The 23,715-nt window shown below is 48.0% G+C and overlaps 1 protein-coding gene across 3 annotated transcripts in view; it reads right to left on the bottom strand.

Moving 5' to 3' along the window:
* Positions 1-10,002, bottom strand: part of ITGA9 (integrin subunit alpha 9) — a 352,532-nt gene extending 342,530 nt beyond the window's left edge. The window contains exon 1 of one of the 3 annotated variants that reach the window (XR_004528480.2): positions 9,270-10,002. Coding sequence is in view for 2 of the 3 variants with exons in the window: in XM_033864555.2 (XP_033720446.1) it covers positions 9,270-9,454 (185 nt within the window). In the remaining variant the exon portion in view is untranslated. The remainder of the gene's footprint in view (positions 1-9,269) is intronic. The other 2 variants (XM_033864555.2, XM_033864554.2) reach the window with 2 other exon arrangements.
* Positions 10,003-23,715: the final 13,713 nt, after the last annotated feature.

Here is a 23,715-nt window from a genome sequence, read left to right as displayed (position 1 = left end):
GTTTACAATTGCCAAGATATGGAAGCAAACTAAGTGTCCATCAACAGATGAATGGATAAAGAAGATGTGGTATATATACAATGTAACATTACTCGGCCATAAAAAAGAACACAGGGACTTCCCTGGTGGCGCAGTGGATAAGAACCCGCCTGCCAATGCAGGGGACACGGGTTCAATCCCCGGTCCGGGAAGGTTCCCACATGCCGCAGAGCAACCAAGCCCATGTGCCACAACTACTGAGCCTGCGCTCTAGAGCTAGAGACAGTGCTCTGCAACAAGAGAAGCCACTGCAACGAGAAGCCCGTGCACTGCAACGAAGAATAGCCTCTGCTCGCCACAACTAGAGAAAGTCCGTGCACAGCAACAAAGACCCAACATACTCAAAAATAAATAAAATTAAATCTTATAAAAAAAAAGAACACAAATGGCAAAATTTCAATGGATGGACCTGAATGGTGTTATTCTTAGTGAAATAAGTCAGACAGAGAAGGATAAATACAGTATGTTATCACTGATATGTGGAATCTAAAAATGCAACAAACTAGTGAATATAACAAAAAAGAAGCAGACTCACAGATACAGAGAACAAACTAGTGGTTAACAGTGGGGGAGAGGGAAGAGGGGACAGGGCAGGACAGAGGAAGGGAATTAAGAGATACAAACTATTACGTATAAAATAAATAAGCTACAAGCATGTATTGTACAGCACAGGGAATATAGTCAGTATTTTATAATAAATTTAAAAGGAATATAATCTATAAAAATTTTGAACTATTATGTTGTACACCTGAAACTTATATAATATTGTAAGTCAATTATCCTTCAATTTTAAAAAAGATTTTAAAAACTCTAGGGTTTACAATCCCACAGGTCTCCAATTAAAGCAGCCATCTCAGATCCTTTTGGAAGTAGACATACAAATGAATACACAAAAATGCAGATTTGTGTAGAGCATGACCAAAATTTTAGAGACCACACATAACAGTGTCTTATGCAAGACTCTGTCATTCATTTCTGTATTGAGCGCTGACACTCAAATTTTGATAAATAAATGGATCAACAAATGTACTGAAAGCAAACTTTTAGCATCTAAAGGCAGGATGAAGACCATTAGCTTCAAATGTCAGATCAAAGTAGCAATAGAAATAGCTATTCATATTTATCCAGGGTTTACTCTGTTCTGCATGTTACATTCCAGACTTTGCAGACATCATCTCATTTAATCTCCCCACAACGTGATGAGGGACAAATTCTCATTATTCCTCTTTTATAGAGGAGGGAATGAGGCTCAAACAGCTGAAGTAACTTGCCAAGAACACAACGCTCCTAAATGGGGGCGAAGTCAGGCACCCCCCCCCGTTATGGCACAGACCACGGATTTGGTTGTTGCTGGGGAACCAGGGGCCACAATGAAGGCACTCCTCTGCGTCTGGAACATCCACTCCAGGACCCAGCCTGATGGAGAAGAGGTGCCAGGACCCTGTGCAGTGCTGCGGTGTCCCACACACACGGCCGACTTTGCTCTGGCATCTGTGCACGTTGCAGCATTTTAACACTAAACAGTCCAGAATGGGTGGGAGAGATCACCTGGGCTTCAACACACCAAGGGATGAGCTGAGATGGAGGAAATTCGTTCCATACTTTTGTATGCTCAGATTTGCTCTCATATTGTTGGCCGACTGTACAGAAATTCTGACTCTGTGTGGGTTTCTTTAACAAACCCAGGGGTAAATCCTAAACACGGGCCTCCATGGCTTCCTTTCCCATCTACTCTCCAAACAGAGCTTCTTAAATAAGCCGTGGGAGCCCGGAGGACTCAATGGAGCAGGTGGAGGGATGGTAACAAAAGCAGCCCAGGGAGGTTAGGATGCACACACGGAATAGAACACTCCATCTTTCCTAGGACACTTCTGTCTTATAGAGACTTAGCATGACAGCAGGACCTACAAACGTCCCTGGTGGAATCACTGGTCCCTGTTTACTGAGTGATCAAGCATCTCTGGAAAGCAGAACCCCAGGATCTCTGCACAGGTATCCAGTGGGTCCTGAATAAGCATATGCAAAGGGTGTCACAGGGAAGCAACCACGACCGTGATTCCATAACTTTTCCAAGAACGTAAGACAGAATCTCATGACACAGATGCTTGGGTGCCTTGAAGCTCCAAACTCAGACTCTTGACTTCTTGAGAGGCAAAGGCGCAGGCCCCAGCTCGACCACTGTGTCACCATGTGACTTGGGCAAATACCGTCTCTGTGCCTCAGTTTTCCCCTTCATGAATGGGGCAACAATGATAGCCAGCTGAAGCAATTGCAGAGAACATTAAGTGAGTTAATACGGGCTTAGCGCCCTGTAAGTGTATTCCTGCTGCGGCCGCTGCTGCTGCAAATTTAAACTCACAAGTCCTTTTTGTTCTCCCAAAAAAGCAGACACTGGGGACCAAGTGAGCCTGTGGTTTCAAAGACTGGATTTTTCCGAATCTTGGATTCACTTTCACTTCCTAAGTGATGCTCAAACACTTTGCTTTGGTTGGTCGCCAAATCCACGTGGCTTGAGGCTTTGCAGTTCACAAGGTACCAGGGTTGAGGTCTGGCAGCTCCCTCCAGCCAAGTGCTCGTCAGCGACTCAATGGCTCAGGGTAAGGTGGGAGCTCTCTTCCTCCTCCGTCCCTCACCTGAGACTTCCCAAAGGTCAGGAAGAGGCACCCTGGGAGTCTGCCTCGGAGCCAATTCTAACAGCCCAGAATCCCAGCGCCCCCAATACTGATACAGCGGGATAAGCAGAGGCACAGATGATCCCAGCCACACCGCAGGCCGAAGAACACACCTCACATCCCCGAACACAGCCTTTCACACACGATGGGCTCCGTGGCCGCCGTGGAGGTAGGTGTGCACCACCTGAAGCCTTTTGGCTGCAAGAGGACAGTCAGCTGACAGCCTCCAGCTGCAGCCCCCTCCAGGCAATCAAGCTGAGGCCATGCGTCTCCCAGGCAACCCCAGGCAATCTTGGGGTGGGCGTGCCCGTGTTGAGATGGCGAGACTTGAATCAGATCCCAACCACAGTCCAAGGCTCTCCCTGCCCAATCCTGTCTCCTCCCCGACCCCCAGTGCTTTCACCGGCCTTACCGCCCACCCCCATAATTCTCTTGCACAGGCCCCCAGTGTGCATGCATCACCAAGGCTGGGATGGACCTTGGACAAGGTGTGTAACTCTGTAAGCCTTTGTTCTCTACCTGGCAAACTGAAAACCACTCACTATGTTGTCCCAAAGATCCCACTGGGGACTATTACGCTTGTGAAAGCACTGGACCTCTTGGAGATGCCCAGCAAATCCTATCTGATGGGACTGTTCATTTTGTTTTGAACATTTATTTACTTATTGGGCTGCACCAGGTCTTGGCTGCAACGTACAGGATCTTAGTTCCAGACTCTTTAGTTGCGGCATGCGGGATCTAGTTCCCTGACCAGGGATCGAACCCAAGTCTCCCTGCATGGGGAGCACAGAGTCTTAATTACTGGACTACCAGGGAAGTCCCCATTTTGATTTCTTAAAGTTATATGCTACTTCCTTGAAAACAAATGATTTCTGAGAACACCACGGCTGCTTTTAACAAATGTGAATGTGGCATTTTCCCCAGACAAATCACAATGGGAGTTATCAGAAGGAGACCATTTCCTGACCAGCAGCAGGTCACCGGGGACTCAGAGCTGGCCAGGGCCCGGCCCTTCACACTTTCACACTATGGGCTGCTAGAAACTGGCTGAGAAGTCTGTCTTCTTGCCCTGGAAGGTTCTCTCCTGAGGGACACAGCTGCCTCTCCCCTGGCCAGCGTTCAGCACTAGCTCAGGAAACAGCACCCTCGCCAGCCTCCTGAGATCTTCAGGGAAACGTCCTGGAAACCCCAAGGGATGCTTTCCGGGTCCCCTTAGAACTCGGGCCTCATACATGTGTCATCCCTTCTTGAGTGCTCTGAGAAAGCAGGCTCTGCAGGGCCAGTAAGAACCAAGGACGAGGTTTGAAAAAGCTACTTCCAGAAAATCCATATGGGGAAGTGAAGCTACAGCCCCACCTGAGAGCCTGACATGGGACAGAACGCGACAGAGAGGTCACCACAGAGGTTAGGAGAAGGCCCGGCTACCACCATCATTTCTGGGTGTCTCCTCGCAAAGCCGGGTGGGGCTGGGGGTGAGGAGCGGGGCCCATGATCCCAGGGTCCCCCTTCTGAAGGTTTTACTTTCACAGGACTCTCCTCTGCCCATCACAAGTCCCTAGGGCTGCCCCAGGACCAGCCTCTCCCCTATGGGAGCCCACATCTCATCTCTGCCTGACACACAAGACGAGAAGCCCACAACCTTCTCACCCATCAGGCTATGGGTGCATTTTTCATTCTTGAATACCCAGCCCTTAGCACAGAGTAGGCACTCCAATGTCTGATGGATGAAAAGAGGCTGCCTAGTCTTAATTTTTAGTTAAGCTCCCTCATTTCAGTTTTCATACTCAAATACAAGGGTCGACTTTTCTTACACTGCCTTTTGATCTTTGTCTAGCCTTTTATTTTTTTTTGCCGTAGGGGTGGGGGGTGCCAGCACCACATGGCTTGTGGCGTCTTGGTCCCCTGACCAGGGATCGAACTCAGGCCCATGGCAGTGAAAGCGCCGAGGCCTAACCACTGGACGACCAGGGAAGTCCCTGTGTAGCTAGCCCTTTAAGACACAAGTCATTGCTCCAAACCAGTACCAGCACTTTCTGCGACGGTGAAAATGTTCTGTGTGCTATCCAGTACAGTAGCCACGAGGCACGCGTGGCCACTGAGCACTTGAAATGTGGCTAGTATGACTGTACGACTGAATTCTTCATTTTATTTGGTTGTAATTAATTTTAATTTAGACAGCAATATATCTGGCTCACGGCAACTGCACTGGCAGTGCCAGACCATCTAGCTTGTTCTTTTAATTCTCAACCATCATGCAAATTGAGGATGCTATGGTCCCCTCGGCTCTGAATCACCTCCTGTTCCTCACTGAGCAATGCTCTAACAACCTTAACAAAGCAAAACGCCGGCGCCTCTTCCATTTCCGAGCACTTGCTCTGGGCCCGAGCACAGCCGTCTTGATGCATCCCCGGAGATGAGGCAGGAAGCACGTCTCCAGAAAGGAAGCCAATGCACCCAACTGCCTAGGACTCCGGGGCGTCTGGGGCCAAGAGGAAGGAGGGAAGGGAGGGTGTGAAAGAAACCCACTCTGGGGCTCTACGCCAGCCAGCAGGGCTGCATTTATTTATCTCACAGGGTGTTACAGTTGTCTGCCCTGCAGCTGAGGGACCAGTCCATGTCTAAAGGAAGGGGACAGAAATCTGCTTTGTCCGTGTTCCCTGGCACCTCCTGCTATTGTTCAAAGGGAGCAAGAAGACCCAGGTGGTGGGAAGTCTAGGGAAGGACGCTAGCTCAGGGCAGGGAGATGCCCTCGGGGTGTCACTGGGAAAAAAGAAACCGAGTCACTTGCATGTTTGCATCCAAACTGATACAAATGACATATATCACACTGCCTGCCATATTCTGGTCCACCTGGCCATGGGGACAACGCTCACTGCCCAGAGCATGACACACAGCAGAGGCCACTCAAGCCAAACCCTTGGAGAGAGGCTGGGTCCAGGACTCTGTTCCCAACGCAACATGACTGCGTATGCAGGACGCAGTCCCCAGGGCTCGGAAAGCGAGGCCACCCCATCCCTTACACAGAGAGATAGGACCTCTGATCAGTGAGAATTATTACTTAAAAGAGAACTGCTAGGAATGCTCAGTTAGGGGATTAGAGAAGAAGCACTAGTCCTACTGACGGAGCATATGCAGGAGCTTTGTGATGTGCACCTGGGGTCCCCTCAACCTGGGGACCCTTCAGTTCCGGCCCCTGCAGACTGTCGTGCCTGGGCTCTCTCCCTGCCCCTCCCCCTGCACACTCTCCTCCCTCCCTTACCCTACACACAACAAATCCTTCCACCTGTACAGAGGTGTTTAATTAGCACGAAGCAAAACTACTGAACCACGAAGACTGAATGAAGAAGCTTAAGAGTAACTTCTGCTCAGAAAGAAAGACAGCAGATACAAGGCTTAGTGAACGCTGCCTCCTTTTCCTTTCAGAGTTTTAACACATTGTCCTCTTGGTGTCTGTCACTTACCTCCCACACCCAGTTTGACTCTCTGTGATCGTTATTTTAAGTCCCCCTCATGTAGGTGGCTATGCTCTTCCATTGGACTGGAGCAGCCCTTTGGTAAATTACTCCAAAGTTAAATACAGTTCCCTAAAGTGCACACTTCAGCTTCACTGGCACTCTGGAAACGCAGAGAAAAAGCTTTAAAACCTCCCTCCCTCTCTGACCCAGCAATTCTAAGCCCAGGAACTTATTCAAAGGAAATAATTAAGGATGTCCGCAAGGGTTTTGTTAGAAGGATGTTTACCCGGCTGATGTTTATAATTGTGAATAATTGGAAACAACCTGCATGTCCCTCAAGCAAAGCTAAAAGATCCAGGGCCCAAGGACTGCCTGGTAGGAAGAGACCAACAATCAGTCACTAAGTCAAGCAACCAACCCCAGAGTTAAGGTAGAGACCTAGGGTAGACCCAGATTCCACAGGGCCTGAATCCTACAAATATAGGGCGACTACCTTTAAGAAAATTAATACAAAATTACAAATACAGAATTAGGCACAGGGCCTTGGTAGGGAGCGGCCTGTGCAAGTGAGAGGCCTTTGGTGGAAGTTTCATTAGCCTCATAGTAAGCCTAGCCTCTAAAGATATAGAGAAAAGAAAGAAGTTGAAAATAGGAGATTCTGAAAGTCTCTTGCTTCAAAGACCACTGGCATACCAAGACTGGGCAGCATAATCAGCAGAGAATAACCGTCAAGGCCTAAGACCAAGAATACTGGGGGGACGGGAGAGGAGAGAGAAAAGAATAGGGAGGAAGACGCTAGGAAGAAATAACAAGAGGACAGAAGACAAGGAGATAAGCAAAAACTAAGACAGAGTTAAGGCAGTGGGGGGCAGGGAATAAGAAAAGTTGCTTTAAATAGATTGCAGTAGAGATTAGTTGGTACTTGAAAAACTATAGGGACAAGCGCTCCAATAAAAAGAGCAGCCCACTCAGTATCAGAAGCAAGAGAGAGCGATTTTGAGACCGGAAGCCTGGCTGTGGATGGACCCCTGAAATACTTGAAATATTGAAATATACTTGAAATATTCATACCACACAGCCTTTCCTCATCACCTTTTTAAAACAAAGCAGGCTGGACTCTTTTTCCAAGTCAGATCTGCTCTTGACTCCCCCCACTTCCGAAATGGGGCAGCTTTTACCCGTGGCCCAAAGAGCTCAGAGACCCATGAGGCTGCGGAGCTGCAGACCCCATGTGGTGCTCCAGCTCCCCTGCCTGCCCCTCCTCAGCAGCACCCTGCCCAGAGTTGCCCTTCTATTTTTTTTTAATTAATTAATTTTTTTATTTTTATTTTTGGCTGCGTTGGGTCTTTCTCTGGTTGGGGATACTCTTCGCTGCAGTGTGCAGGCTTCTCATTGCAGTGGCTTCTCTTGTTGTGGAGCACGGACTCTAGGCGCACAGGCTTCAGTAGTTGTGGCACGTGGGCTCAGTAATTGTGGCACGCAAGCTCTAGAGCGCAGGTTCAGTAGTTGTGGTGCACGGGCTTAGTTGCTCCACGGCATGTGGGATCTTCCCGGACCGGGGCTCGAACCCGTGTCCCCTGCATTGGCAGGCGGATTCTTAACCACTGCACCACCAGGGAAGCCCCAGCCCTTCTATCTTTAACAGCCCTCCCAACATGCTTTGTGCCAAGGTCACACAGTTTGGGAGCCCGGGCTAGGATCCTGGGATGTGTTCTCCAATTGCTCCTGCCCAGGCTACCTTCTCTACCAAAGTCCACAGTGGACGCTGAGTACAGAGGACACAGAAAAGGTGTCAGCCTGCTTTGCTTTAAAAGGGGGATTTGGCAAGTGCAAGAAAAGACAGCTGGTCTTAAACTCAGCAACTGGGGTAAATGGTAGGGAGAGAGATAGGGAACTGGACAGGAGCTACACAAAAACCTTAAAAACTTGTTTTCTTAGAGGCAGCTCTCCTAAACAGCATGATTGTTAAAGGGCTGGCTGGTCACGGAGTCCCCACTTTTCCAGGAACGCCAGAGGACTCGAATCTACAAACCCTCCCTTTTCTATCAGCCTCTGTCAAGTTCCGAGCAGAACTGCATGCTGAGCGCACACACAAGGCTGACCTCGCCCTCCCAGCCTGCAGCCCCCAAGGATGTCCACACTGGTGACCACACAATAAAACCAGCCCCAGACCAGCTGTCATCTGGGGCCCCACTGGGGAACTACCCACACCCTAACTCTTTGAGGAGGGGTTGACCCCTCCTGTGGCTGTTTCATTCCCTCTTGTCCATAGGAAAAGGCCAAGGGGAGACCAACCTCCCCTGGTGCTTCTCCCCTGGGGTTGAGCACTCCGTGCCCCTTCACAGGTGGTGCCTCATGGGGAGAGCTCCCACCTCTTGGGACTCTTAAGGGGACATTCAGGGGGCAACTGGACTCCTTGACCTCTACCGGTCTCCAGGGTAGCTGCCCCAGAAATCACCCACCGGTCCTACCGGACTTGTCACTGGGGTCCAGGACCATCCCCCTTCCCTGCCTCCGGACCCTCTCGGCTCGCTTCCGCAGAGGGCCTGGTGAGCGAGAAGGGGGACCACACAGTCGGCATCCCCGCCCCCCGAACCCACGCACACCCAGCCCACTCCCCTCGCATCTCGGGGTTACTCTGCTTCCTGCGCAGAGCCGGCGGGAGAGGCTTAAAGCCGGGGCGAGGCGGGTGGGGTGTCACCAAGTGTTCCCCGAACTGAGGAGTCTGTCTCCGCAGCCCGGGGCCTTCGGGATTCTGGCCGGGCTGCCTGGGGCCCACGGGGGCAGAAGAACCAAGTTACTTTGCGACCTAGAGAGTTAAGCCGAGTCTGGCTGGGAGGCCGAGCGACGGGCAACCCCAGCGGGGAGGCGCCCGGCCCCCTCCGACTCGGGCGCCCACCGGGCAGTACGCTGGACCGGGAACCGGCGTCCTTCCTCCTCCCCGCCTTTCCTCGGCGGCCGAGCTACGCACAACCGAGACATTTAAATCGCCCCCTCGGGACGGCGGCGTGGAGAGGCCGGAAAGGCGGCGGCAGCGACGGCCTGGCGGCTACAGCGGGACGAGCCGGGCCGGGGTCAGGGTCCGGGCCGGGAGGGCACTCACCAGCGCGTGTTGTCGTGGAAGTGCTCCAGCACCGCGTAGCCGAAAAAGGACCCGGCGGGACCCTGGAAGCGCACGGGGCGCTGCGGGTCCAGATTGTAGGCGCCCGCGGGGCTCCCCGCGGCCACCAGCGCCAGGAGCAGCGCGCGGAGCCCCCCGGCGCCCCTCCGCGCCGCCGGGCCGCCCATCACCAGCCGGCCGCCGCCCTCCCCTGTGCCCCGAGAGCAGGGCGCCGAACGTGCCGGCGGCGGGGCTGCTGGGTCCGCCAACGGCCGGGAGGTTCCTGGGGCCGGAGTTCTGCGCTCGGACGCGGGCGCGACGCGGTGCCGGGCCGGGGGCGGTGCGCCGAGCTGCCGCCGCAGGCGAGTACAGGGGCGGCCAGGAGCTGGCGGCGTCCTCCGTCCGGCCGAGAAGTGTGCGCGCTCGGAACAAGCGGGTCCCCGGCCGGTCGGCACTGGACTGCAGAGAGGCGCGCCCGCGGGGTGGGCGGCCTGGGCGGCAGGCGGCGGGACGGCGCAGCAGCGCCCTCTGCGGGCCACGAGTCCCCCTCCGCCTCCCGCGGCCGCGGAGGAGTCTGGAGACCCGCCCAGGCGCCCCACGTCCCCTTCCAGATAGCGCCGTGGGCGCTCGGTCCCTAGGCGACCCTAATTCTCCCCGCGGCTGTGCGCTCTATTGTACTCGGTCTTTATTTGCGTCTCTGGTTCCCTCTCAGCCTTACACTCACACCAAGAACCAAAGGAAGCCGGGTGAAGTTTATCTACTCTAGCCCTGCCCATCTGCTGCCCCTTCACCCAACTGTGAGATAACCTGTAGCAGGCAAGCCCTCCATAAACGCCGGCCGTTGTAAATAACAACGATAGCCACGAGGGAGCAAGCAGAGGACCCCTCCACATGATACTCACCAGGCCTCCTAACCACTTATCCCTAAGTGTGGTCTCCGCACCGACAGCATCAGCATCACCTGAGAACTTATTGACTACAATAGAATGCCAATAGAAAGGCCAATCAGCAGATCCCACTCCAGACCTGCTGATTCAGAACCTTGGGTTGGGGTCCAGCCTTGTGTGCATGTGTGTGTTTAACTGGATAAAATACACATAACATACAATTCACCATCTTAACCATCTTAAAGTGTACAGTTTGGTGGCATTAAGTACATTCACATTATTGTGCAGCCACCACCAGCCACCTCTAGAACTTTAATCTTGCAGAACTGTAACTCTATATCCATTAAACAGTAACTCCTCTTTTCTCCCCTCCCTCTAGCCCTTGGCAACCATTCTGTCTGTGAATTTCGCTACTCTAAGTACCCCACATGAGTGGAATCATACAGTATTTGTCTTTTCATGTTTGACAATCCACTTAGCATAATGTCCTCAAAGTCCATTCATGTTGTACCACGCATCAGAATTTCTTTCCTTTTTAAAGACTGTACTTACCACATTTTCTTTATCTGTCGATCCTTTGAAAGACACTTGGTTTGTTTCCACTTTTTGGCTATTGTGAATAATACTGCTATTAACATAGGTATACAGTTATCTGTTCGAGACAAGTGCCTTCCATTCTTTAGGGTATATGCCGAGAAGTGGAATTGCTGGATCACATAGTAATTCTATGTTTAATATTTTGAGGAACTGCCACACTTTTCCAGAGTGACTGTGCTGCATTTTACCTCCCCACAAACAGTGCACAGAGTTTCAATTTCTCTGCATTCTCACAACACTTGTTATTTTCTGGGGGTTTTTTTTGGGGGGGGGCGGGAATTGGCTTTTAGGTAGCAAGTAAAAAAAGCAATAAAATTAAATTGGGAAAAGTTGGTTTTAGCCGAATTTCACCAAGCTTGGTTCTCCATCTGAGCTACCAGCCTCACTAGTGGCGCCCCTTGGCCACCCAGTCACCTAAGAGAGAGCTCAGCACAAACTGTTACACCTATTTCTCTCGCACACCCAATCCAACCAGTCTGTTTATTCCACCTCCTCAAGCTTTCAAATCCACCAACTCATTCTCATCTACTGGGTTCAGTTCAAGCCCTTGTCTTTCCTTGACCACACTATCAGAATCATTACCTTTTTAATGTCTGTAGAATCTGTAGTGATGTCAGGTTTTTCATGCCTGTTATTTGTAATTTGTATTTTTGGTCTTTATTTCTTGATCTGTCTTTGTAGGAGCTATTAATTTTCTTAATTATTTCAAAGAACCCACTTTTAACTTTGGTGGTTTTCTTTCTATAATGCATTTACTTTTTAATTTTAAATTTTTATTTGATTTCTGTTTTTAATTATCTTTCCTTCTACTTTCTCTGGATTTAATTTGCAATACTCTTCTCTAGCTCCTTGAGATAGTTGCTTAGATTTTTAGCCTTACTATTTTTCTAATTCTTTTCTATTATATACATTTTATATAGTATATTATATTATATAAAATATATACTATATATAATACATGTGTATACACATACACTAAATTTCCCTGTAAGCACTGTTTGAGCTGCATCCTACGAGGTCTAATATGCTCAAAATATGATGATCTGTTACATCTATATGTATACATGCTCATAAAAAGAGGTCTGAGTGGGGAGGGGGGAGAGATAATAGAGGGGTGGAAGAATGGGAGATACAAACTATTAGGTGTAAGATATGCTCAAGGATGTATTGTACAATACGGGGAATGTAGCCAATATTTTGTAATAACTAAATGGAGTGTAACCTTTAAAATGATATTAATTTTTAAAATTTTTTAAAAATAAAAAAGAATGGAAATAATACAGAGGAAATTGGTGAAATAGGAAATGAATAAGCAATAAATAAAATTAATAACCCCCCCAAAAAAAGAGGTCTGGATGTTTACCTGAAATGTTATATGTTCATATATATATATATAACTGGTTATATATATGTTATATGTCATTTATATATATTATATTTATGTTTTATATATATATATAATATATATTTATATATAACCTGTAATGGTTATAGCTCAGATTGTGGGCTGTTCTTGCTGATTTATGGATCATCTATCCATCTACCTACTTCCTTATCATCTATCTTTCCTTTTGTACTGCTTAAATGGTCTACAGAGAGCCAGCAGTGGATGTAAAAGATGCTCCACCCATAAAGCCAAAGCATTCATCAAAGTGAAAGCCTGTCAGAACAGCCTGGCCTCTGTCGAGGGGCTGACACCTGCTTGCACTCCCAGTAGAGGTTAAGAAGGACAGCAGCCAACCTGTGGAAGAAAAGTATCCTCATGGTATTGTCAAAGGAGGGGGAGAAATAAAAGGACCAAGATCATTCACACACCAGATAATCATTCTCTAAATAACTGATACTTAGCTTAATGCATTTCTTGATGTTAATTCTTTAAAAGTTCTCCGACTTTATTTTTCGTATAAGACAAGCTACACTTCCACATGGTTTTGAAATCCAGGAAGTTCATGGGAAGGGCAAATACTATCACCAAACCTTCAACTATAATAGCAGGCAAAGATTTAAGCAAATACTTTCCCACTGAGGTATTTCATATGCCAAAAGTCTCACTGTTATTACTGGGTGCAATATTTCCAACCTGCTTCCATGCTCAAAAAAAATGTTTTTTCCAGAGATCCAAATTTAGTGAAACTGCTTTAAGTAACAACCAACAATGTTAGCATAGACAATGCCAAGGTTTTATTTTTTTATTTATTTTATTTATTTTTGGCTGCTTTGGGTCTTCGTTGCTGCGCGCAGGCTTTCTCTAGTTGCCGCGAGCAGGGGCTACTCTTCGTTGCGGTGCACGGGCTTCTCACTGTGGTGGCTTCTCTTGTTGCAGAGCATGGGCTCTAGGCGTGTGGGCTTCAGTAGTTGTAGCACGCAGGCTCAGTAGGTGTGGCTCGCAGGCTCTACAGCGCAGGCTCAGTAGGTGTGGCGCACAGACTTAGTTGCTCCACGGCATGTGGGATCTTCCCGGACCAGGGATCGAACCCATGTCCCCTGCATTGGCAGGTGGATTCTTAACTACTGCACCACCAGGGATGTCCCGATAATGTCAAGTTTTGAAAACATGTCTCATGTCAATTTAAACTAGCATATGCCACTTTACAAAATGTAAAACTTTTCAAATGATATTTCTAGGAGGCAGTTCAGGGTGATGAGTCAGGGGCTCTGGTGCTCATAATCCCAGTGTGGTGGGTTGTCAGGTATATAACCTGCTGGGGCCACCATAACAAAATCCCACAGACTGGGTGGCTTAAACAACAGAAATTTACTTCCTCACAGTTGTGAAAGCTGAAAGTCCAAGATCAAGGTGCCACCAGGGTCAGTGACTGGTGAGAACTCTTCCCTTGGGTTGCAGACGGCCAACCTCTTGCTATGTGTCACACGACCTCTTCTTTGGGCAAACACATGGAGAGAGAGGCAGCTCTCTGGCGTCTCTTCTCATAAAGGCACTAATCCTGTTGGGATGGGGCTTCACTCTTATGACCTAATTTAACTTCAATTACTTCCTTACTCCATACACAGCCACGCTGGGGGTTAGGACTTCAACGCATGAATTTTGGGAGGACACACACGTTCAGCCATAACATCATGTATGTCACCTTGAGAAGTTCCTTAACCTCTCCAAGCCTCAGTTTCCCTATTTGTAAAGAGAGGATCACAGAGGGTTGCTGTGGGGGATTCAGCGAAATATGCCTCCTAAAGCACACAGTACAGTATTTGGCACATGGGAAGCCAGTGACAAGCGTTAGCGATTTAATCATTATTATTATGCAATTTCTTTTACTCTTAGAAGTAGCTATTTGCATTTGGATTAAAAGAGAAAAATTCAAAGCACTGTCCTTAAAGTAGCTTCCTTGTTAAGTGAGCCATTTTAGAGCCTTTTTTGGCTTAAAAGTTCAAGACCTCACATCCCCACGTGCTTCAGGTACAGCTTGTGGAAGGCTAAGACGTAACTCACAGGGGTGCAGCCACGACCTCATCCTCACGCAAGCGGCCCACACCAGCTGGGCTTCCTTCTCTACAATGACTGTAGCAAATTGTCAAATCTGCCTCTCACCAGTTTCCCAGATGTGGGCCATTGGTGAAGACTCCAGAAATGTCCTCCTTGGAGATTTCCCGCAGCTGCTACCCACTGTTCACAGGGTTTAAGTGCACTGTGTACAGTGCCTGTATACGTGCAGCTAAAAGATACCCTTCCTCGGTGCTCCTAAAGCACTCTTTGCCAGCCATCTCCCCCCATTTCAACCCCTTTCATAATGTTATTAACTGGTCTGTCATCTGCTTCCCTCACTAGACTGCTCTCCAGAAGGGCTTCACTGTTACAGCTCAAGCACTGAGCAGCCTGCTAAGGAACTGGGGCTTGGCGGGGCAATTCTTCAGTTCTGTTTCATGTGGCATCACCTGAGGGTCTCAGTGGTACTTACCTGGCGGCTGGGCTTGTCTACAGGATCCAAGATGGCTTGATTCACACGTCTGGTGCTTTGGTGGGAATGACTGAAAGTCTGGGCTCAGCTGGGACTGTCAACAGTAGCACAGACACGTGGCCCTTCCAGCATGGAGAGAAATGGGCAGGTTTTCATTTCTAACAATGGTCATGCGTTCCCCTCACATGGTGGGCCCTGGTAAACTTTCCCCAATGTACAAACATCAAAGTTGCAAATGAAGGGACTTCCCTGGTGGTCCAGTGGTTAAGACTCCGCTATTCCACTGCACGGGGCGGGGGTTCAATCCCTGGTCAGGGAACTAAGATCTCGCGTGCCACGTGGGGAGGCCAAAAGAAAAAAGTTGCAAACCAAGTTGTCATGGCAACATTTAGCATATGTGGTCTGCACTGGTGGCCTTTCAAATACTGAGATTCTTCTACAGATGCAAATACTGCCCACAGGTTCCATTCAGGTTGGACAACGAAGCATCAGTTACAGCCTCTCCTCCCATCACAAGTCTCTAGAAATGAGACAAATGTGGTTTTTTTGTTTTTTGTTTTTTTTTTTTTTTCGGTACGCGGGCCTCTCGCTGTTGTGGCCTCTCCCGTTGTGGAGCACAGGCTCCGGACGCGCAGGCTCAGCAGCCATGGCTCATGGGCCCAGCTGCTTCACGGCATGTAGGATCTTCCCGGACCGGGGCATGAACCCGCGTCCCCTGCATCAGCAGGCGGACTCTCAACCACTGCGCCACCAGGGAAGCCCTAGAAATGAGACAAATGTGTTTTTGATCCATAATAATGTTGGAAAATTGGAAGGGGTTTCCTTTTAGGTAAGAAATGTTTAAAATCCCTGAAATACAGAAGGCAGTCTAATCAGATTTTGAAAGGAATTCTATACTTAGGTACACATGGGAGAGGACTCTTGCATAGAAGTAGATAGAAGTTGGGCGGTGATTCCAACGATGCTCAAAGCCTGAAGGTACGTATGGGAGAGAAGGAAAAGAGCAGCTTGGAGCCCCTGACGGGGCACGAGCTGGGGCACCTGAGTAGGAGCTGTCAGGTCCATGCCTTGTCCTCATTGCCCCTGGGACTAGGCAGCAGCAGTAGAGGTGCCCGCTTCCATGCAGGACCATGGAGTATATGAGTCTTTAGACAGTGTCCCAGGGGGCTGACTGCACCAGGGAGGAGTGAGGAGTTCCTGCCCCCAAGAAAGCGCCCTCCGGTGGTGCTGTGTTGCCTCTCATTCCTCATCCTCGAAGTGGGCACAACAGGCAAAGACCAGCCAACAGGGGTCCTCAAATACATGACTCCTCAGCTAAGCATCACCAAGCAGCTGTGCAAGAAAGATGTCACCCTCTTACCAAGTGTTACAATTACACCGAGAAAACAAAGCTCATAGACTGAACTGAACTGAATAACTGCTATTCTCAGGGAGATGTAAGATTACCATGTTGCAACCATGATGAATGATTTTAAGTATCTGATCATTGAAAAAAATTCAACATATAGGCTGAATAGGTTGCCAAAGAGCAAATTTGTGAGTTGTAATATCAAGCCAAGAATTCTTCCAGAAGGTACCTAAGGTTTTAAAAATACGAAGTAGAAGAAATGTGGACTATAAAGTGGACTTCAACAGATATAAACAATAAGGTCCTACTGTATAGCACAGGGCACTATATTCAATATCCTGTGATAATCCATAAAGGAAAAGAATATGAAAAAGGATGTATATACATATGTATAACTGAATCACCTTGCTGTACAGCAGAAATTAACACAACATTGTAAATCAACTATACTTCAATAAATTTTAAAATAAATAAATTGGACTTCACCAGAGTTTTAAAAAAAAAAAAACAAAACACTTCTGTTCTTCAAAAGACATTGGCAAGAGAATGAAAATACAACCCCAGACCTGAAGAAAAATCTTTGTAAAACATATATCTATTAAAAGACTTGCATCCAATGAGTATAAAGAACTCTCAAATCTCAGTAAGAAACAACTCTATTAAAATATGCAAATCATTTGAACAAACACTTAACTAAAGAAGATATATAGATGTAAACAAGCACAGAAAAACATACTCGATATTATTAGTCATTAGGGAAATGCAAATTAAAACCATAAGAAAATCTGATATCACTACGTACCTATTAGGATGGTAAACATTTAAAAGACTGACCACACCAAGTGCTGATGAGGAGGAACGAGAACTACCATACACTGCTGGTAAAATGGTGCAACCACTTTGAAACACAGTTTAACAGTTTCTTTAAAAGTTAAACATATACCTACCATATGATCTAGCCCTTCCACTCTTAGGTATTTATCCAAGAAAGCTTATGTCATATAAAGATTTGAACACGAATGTTCACAGCAACTTTATTTGTAATAGCTCAAAACTGGAAACAACCTCCATGTCCATCTATAGATGAGTAGATAAATTGTGGCAGATTCATAAATGGAACACCACTTAGTCCTATAAAGGAACAAACATGTAATAACATGAGTGAATCTCAAAAAATTATGCCAAGTGACAGAAGACAGGCAAAGACTACATCTGGTATGATTCAATTTATATAAAACTCTAGAAAGTACAACTAATCCACAGTGACAGAAAGGAGATCAGCGATTGTCTGGGATCAACGGTGGGAGGGAGAAGAGGGAGGAATTACAAAGGGGCACGAGGAAACTACTGGAAGTAATGGAAGAAACTACTGGAAGTAATCACTATCTTGATTGTGGTGAGGGTTTCATGCAGATAGACACGGGTCAAAACTTATTGAGTTGTATGATTTAAACACGTATAGCTTATTGCAGATCAATTATACCTTAATAAGGCTTTTACTATGTAGATATACACCCACACACATACACACACAGAGTTTCTCAAATTTGTGTGACCACGACCCCTTTTCCCTGCTCTCTTGTTACCCAGTTTGCAGAACCACAGCGTATGCAATGAGACAGACCTAGGACTGATCCTGGCTCTCATACTGGCTATGGGCCCTTCAGCAAGTGATTTGTGCTTTTAAAACCTCAGTTTTCTCATCAGTAAAATGGAGCTGTGGTCAGGATTCAAGTAGTGAATGTCAAATGCCCACCACATAGTACAGTCTTGAAAAACTTTAATCCACTAATCACTCCAGAAATCAAACCAGCCATACTGATGGTTTCCCCAATTGCATTAACTTTATTTGGAGCTAGAGAAACCAGCACTCAGTCATCTGGAGTCCAAAGGTCCAAGAGGAAAGACATTGAAATGCTTAGCACTGCCCTGCAGGCCCATCTGCTCTGCATTAGCTGGTTTTCCTCGGTTTATTATTCCTGGTGTTAAATCTCCTCCAATTCTTGTGTGAAAAGTTCGGACGCACAATAACCTCTTTATCACATTTTCAAAATCTGGGCCTGTTCTGGAAAGTTTACACCTTTTTCTTGTTGCCATTGTTTTCATGTGGATTCAGATTTCTGAAAAAAGGCACTTGGAACATTTTACTGGAAACATTTATGTGTAAGCTGGATGCAGATAAATATCATTGAAGAATGAAAATGAGATGTCAGAGGAATTAGAACCACACCACGTGGTCTCTGTGTTGTTCCCCAGCTGTGGTTTTGCAAGGAGGACCCGAGGCTGAAGCTGGTGGTCAGAAGCCCAGGGCTGATCAGTCCCCTCCCTCAGCCTCTCTCCTTTGGGGGTAGAAACTAAATAATACCAAAAAGAGAAACAGAAACATGCCAATGTTAGGATATGGAATAAAAAGCACACATAACTGTAAAAATAAATATATCATAATAACAATATTGGTAACCATTCACTGAGTATTACTTGTGTGCCATGCTTCGTTTGCTAAGTGCAATTTTATTTAAACCTCACAATAAGCCTATGAGGTATAGAGTCAGTGAGGACTCTCTGAGGCACCAAGTGACAGAAAATTCACTTCAAGCTGACTCATAATATAAAAGAATTTTTTACTGGGTATGTCCATTAAAAATCCAGATTTAGTTCTGGCTTCATGTGAGACTTGATCCAGCAACTGTAAAAGATATCCCCAATGACTCAGATTTTCTCCTTCTCCTCCCTGCTTTTTTATTGGCTTTCTCTTTGGGATTCATGCAGTCAACCTAGAAGTTCCAGGATTTCCCATGATGGCAAAATGAGAGATCAAAAATACAGTAACAGAAATGAAGAATCCCTCTGATGGGATCATTTAGTAGACTGGACATGACTGAGGAAAGACTCTTTGAGCTGGAGGATATGTCAACAGAAACTTCTAAAACTGAAAATTAGAGAGAAAAAAGACCAGGGAAAAAAAAGGAACAGAATAACCAGAACTGTGGGACAACTACAAAATGTGCAGTATACATATAATGGAAGCACCAAAAGAAGGAAAGACGGAGAGAAAGGAACAGAAGAAAAATTTAAAGCAATAATGACTGAGAAATTGCCCCAAGTTAATGTCAGACACTCAACCACAGATCCAGGAAGCTCAGAGAACACCAAGAAGGAAAAATGCCAAAAGAAAGAAAGAGAGGAAGGAAGCAAGGGAGGGAGGGAGGGAGGGAGGCAGGGAGGAAGGAAAGAAGTGAAAGAGAGAATGAGTCCCCCGGGAGCAGGCTAAGGTGTGGAGACATCCAGGGCTTACCTGTACACTGACTTGATCAGTTCAATAAAGTGTACACCTTAAGGAAAAGAAAAAAAGATAAAAGAAACCATACATCTAGGCATATTGTATTCAAACTGCAGAAAATCAAAGATAAAGAAGTAGATGAATCCACTATCAGAGTTGGAGACTTCACCACTCCTACATTAGAAATGGACGGGTCCAGCAGGCTACATCCAGCAGGATGTAGCTGAACTCCACAGCACCAAGAAGCCATTTCCAAAAGCTAACAATAGGAGACACAGACAATAGCAGGCAGAATGTTCCATGAGTGGGCCCCAGGTCTGCCCCCTGAAAGGGGCTCCCCAAACATTGTTTTTTGGGATCTTGGCCCCATGCTCTGGGGGATGCTTCCTTCCCCGTTGTCCTCCTTGGCCATATCTAGGTTGGCCATTGCTGGCTCTGCCTTCCCTGGGGCTGCACTAGGACACAAACCCTGTGCCACCTCCCAGATTCTCTTGATGGTGTCCTTCCCCCATGGTTCCAGGAATCCACCCTGAAAACATCCTTCCAAAGCACAAAACAACATATACACAAGGCCATTCATTGCAGCCCTATTTGTAATAGCAACTCAACTGGAAACAACTCAAATGTTTGTCAGTAGGGGTCTGGTTGAATAAATTACATCCATGCAATGAAATTCTGATGCAGCTGTAAAAAGAATGAGGAAGTTCTCTGTGCAATGGAGTGATCTCTACAATATATTGTTAAGTGAAAAAAGCAAGAGGTGGAACAATGCATATAGTATGCCAATTTTGGTGTAAGAAAAAGGGGAAAATAAATACATGTGCCTATTTTTGCCAGAAGGAACACTGAAAAATGGGGTAAAGACTGTCGGGAGGGAAATGAGATTTCTCTAAGGATACCTTTTAATACTGTTTTGACTTGGAACTGCACAAATGTTTAACATATTCAAAAATAGTTACATCAGAAAGGAAAAAATGCAAACCCTCAAACTGAAGGCAGAGCTCTGAGGATTCAGTGATCATTAGGAGTTGGTGAGCAAGGGAAAAAGGAAAGCCTTCAACTGATAGGGGGTGACGTGGCAGGAGCAGATCTAGGGGGATCAAGATTCAGTCTGGGACACGCTAAAGTCGAGGTGCAATTAGACATCTAAATGGAAATGTTGAATGGGCAGTTCGGTGAGTCTGGGGACCAGAAAGGAGATATAAAATGAGCATCGTTGGCACGTAGTGGGCGTTTAAAGCCATGAGACAGTATGAGATCGCCGAGGGGATGCAGGTAAGAGAGAGGAAAGGCCTGGAGCCTGAATCCCAGGGCCCTAGGTTGTCAGCAGTCAGGGAAGCGAGGATGCCCCAGCCAGCGAGGCAGAAGTGGATTCCAAGTGAGGGGAGGGGGTTCCTGAAAGACAAAGGGGCCACATGTGCGAATCAGGTGAGACCCAGCGAGACCACCTGCCTTAGCAATGGACCTGGCCAAGAGCAGTTTCCAAGGAGGGGTTTAAGGGGAATGGAAGCAAACATGTCAGGGACAGTGAGTATAGTTATCTTTTTTTTTTTTTTTTGGCTGCATTGGGTCTTCGTTGCTGCCCAAGGACTTTCTCTAGTTGTGGCAAGCGAGGGCTACTCTTCATTGCAGTGTGCGTGCTTCTCATTGCGGTGGCTTCTCTTGTTGCAGAGCACGGGCTCTAGGCGTGTGGGCTTCAGCAGTTGTGGCGCACAGGCTTAGCTGCTCTGCGGCATGTGGGATCTTCCCGGACCAGGGATCAAACCCGTGTCCCCTGCATTGGCAGGCGGATTCTTAACCGCTGTGCCACCAGGGAAGTCCCAGTTATCTCTTTTTTAAAGTTATCTCTTTTTTAAAGTGTTCTCTAAAGAGGAATAGAGAAACGGGGCGATAGGTGGGGGAAGATGCGGAATCCGAGAGCTTTATGTTTTGACGCAGGAGCAGTATCAGCACCCAGATGGTGATGGTCCAGCAGTGAGGGGAAAACAAGATTGCCAGAGAGAAGGTGTAATTATATAACCTCTACGAGGAGGGAAATGACGCTTCGGGAGGCACTCAGCAAGGGCTGGGATGGTGACTTGCCAAGGTCGCTGGGCAGAACGTGACCCCCACCACGAACTCCGTCGTGTTACGCAGTGAGGACCAGCCTCTGCTCTGCCCATAAATGGCCACAGACCTGGAGCAGCTCTTGCCTCCCAGGGACAATCAAAGCAAAACCACCTCCAACAATCAGCACCCAGATTAGATATGAACGGCTGAGGCCTTGCCAACCAGCTCCAGGTCTGACAGCTGCCTGGGAAGATCGGGAGGCTCTTACGCCCCAGCACGCCTCTGAGAGCTTCCACCAAGCCTCTGTGAGAGCAGCCACGTTGCTCACACACAGCCGTCCAAGGTCAGAGGACAGGGGACCCCACGGAACCCACCACAACTGGCAGGCAGAGCATCACAGCCAGGACCTATACAAAACTCAAAGATGGGATGGCCCAGGGATAAAAGTTCTCCCTCTCTCCTTACAGCTGCAGGATCTGCATGCTGGCCTATGGTGATACTGCACTAGAAAAAAAAAGGGGGGGGGCACAGTTACCCATACCCCCTTGCAATATGACTTTGCAACACTTCTCATTAAAGTGGAGCCTGTGTCCCCAGCCCTTCAATCAGGCTGGCCCGGTGACTTGCTTTGACCAACAGAATGTAGCGGAAGCGATGGCGTGCAGGGTGGGAGCCTGGGCCTCAAGGTCTGCGGGCTCTTACCTGCTCCCAGCCCCCTGCTATGCTGCCCGTGAACAAGCACGCGCTCCCTGCTAGACTCGGGCTGATGACGCAGCAGAGACCAGGCGCCCTGGCCCCTGGACCAGCCAGTCTCAGCGGACACAGAGTTGACTCTGGGTGCATGAGTGAGCCCAGCTGAGATGGGAAGAATGCCCAGCGGATCCAGCCCAAAGGGCCACCCTGCAGAGTTATGAGCTTGATAAGTGGGGCTGCTTTAAGCAGCAAACATTAACTGATACATCCAACCGATGTCCACAGGTGACCAGGAAGAATTCAGTCACCACTGGTTGACAACACATCTTTGGTGAAGGATTATTCAATAAGACTTTAAACCTCAATTCTTGGCACAAGAGAGTGTGGGCTGAGGCCAAGCGTGGGAATGGAAGGCAAAGCCCCGAGGGAAGGACCAGCAAGGGTGGGGTGGGCCCAGAGGTGCACGTGCAGGACGGCACGCCTGGGCAGCCCTCCGAACCACACCCTGTATCAGGCCTGCGACCCCACGCCTCTGCCTACCAGCCCGACACACACAGGCAGTTGCTCCCTGGAGCTCACATCACCAGTGCAACCCCAGATGACCCCTTCTCAAGAGGTCACAGGCCCCCTGTTCACCAGAGTCTGGACGCCATGGTCCTGCAGTCTGGAAGCTACGATGAGGAACAAGGTGGACCTTCAGGCCAGTCATCCAAGGGGCGTGGGGAAAAACACCCCCTCCCCCACCTCCCACTGCCGACACAAGCTGGAGAAAGCTGCAGGGGAATCAGAGTCACAAGACAAGAGTAAGGGTTTCACTTAAATCAAGAAAGCAAAAGAAGACTTCAGAGCAGAGATGGAGGATATCGGTGACTTTGCTAACGATTTAGCGTGAATTTGAGAGGGCCCAGTGGAAGGTCTGGAATCATTAAGTTCAGGGTTCAAATCCTGCCTCCTGGATTACTGGCCTACAGCTTCTTGACGTCCATGGTGACCCAGTTTCCTCACCTCTGCCTGTTCACGAAAGTTGAAGAAAATAAGGCATGCACAGTGCAGAGTGTAAAGTGAGTCAGCCAGGGCCAATTTGTTTCCATCCTACTGTTCTGACACCTGAAGTTTCAACCACCGCTTCTGATGATCAAAAATGTTTCAGGGCTTCCCTGGTAGCGCAGTGGTTGAGAGTCCGCCTGATTATGCAGAGGACACGGGTTTGTGCCCCGGTCCGGGAAGATCCCACGTGCCGCGTAGCGGCTGGGCCCGTGAGCCATGGCCGCTGAGCCTGCGTGTCTGGAGCCTGTGCTCCGCAACGGGAGAGGCCACAACAGTGAGAGGCCCGCGTACCGCAAAAAAAAAAAAAAAAAAAAGTTTCAATGACCATCTTATCTGCTCTTTCTGTCTCCTGAGTGCACTCTCTCTCCTCTCCCTCCCCACCCATCTCAGGTTATGCAGTGCTAGCAGATTCCATTACTCCCAAGGAAAGAACCCAATTGTATATCATCTACCACAAGACCATGAGGCTCCTGACATTTTCTGATCCTTGCACATTTTCTTGCTCAAACTTCTATCCTTGTCACGGCTCCATAAAGCCCAGTTTCACCTTTTAAAACAACTAAAGGTAAAACCCTAATGAGTCAAATGGGACAGCAACACCTACACCCCTGGGAGGGCTTGAACGAGTCAGTGG

This window comes from Tursiops truncatus, chromosome 10 (genome assembly GCF_011762595.2).
Source record: "Tursiops truncatus isolate mTurTru1 chromosome 10, mTurTru1.mat.Y, whole genome shotgun sequence".
Lineage (NCBI taxonomy): Eukaryota > Metazoa > Chordata > Mammalia > Artiodactyla > Delphinidae > Tursiops > Tursiops truncatus.
Note: the sequence above shows the minus strand (reverse complement) of the source record. Positions and strands in the feature narration are given on the sequence as shown.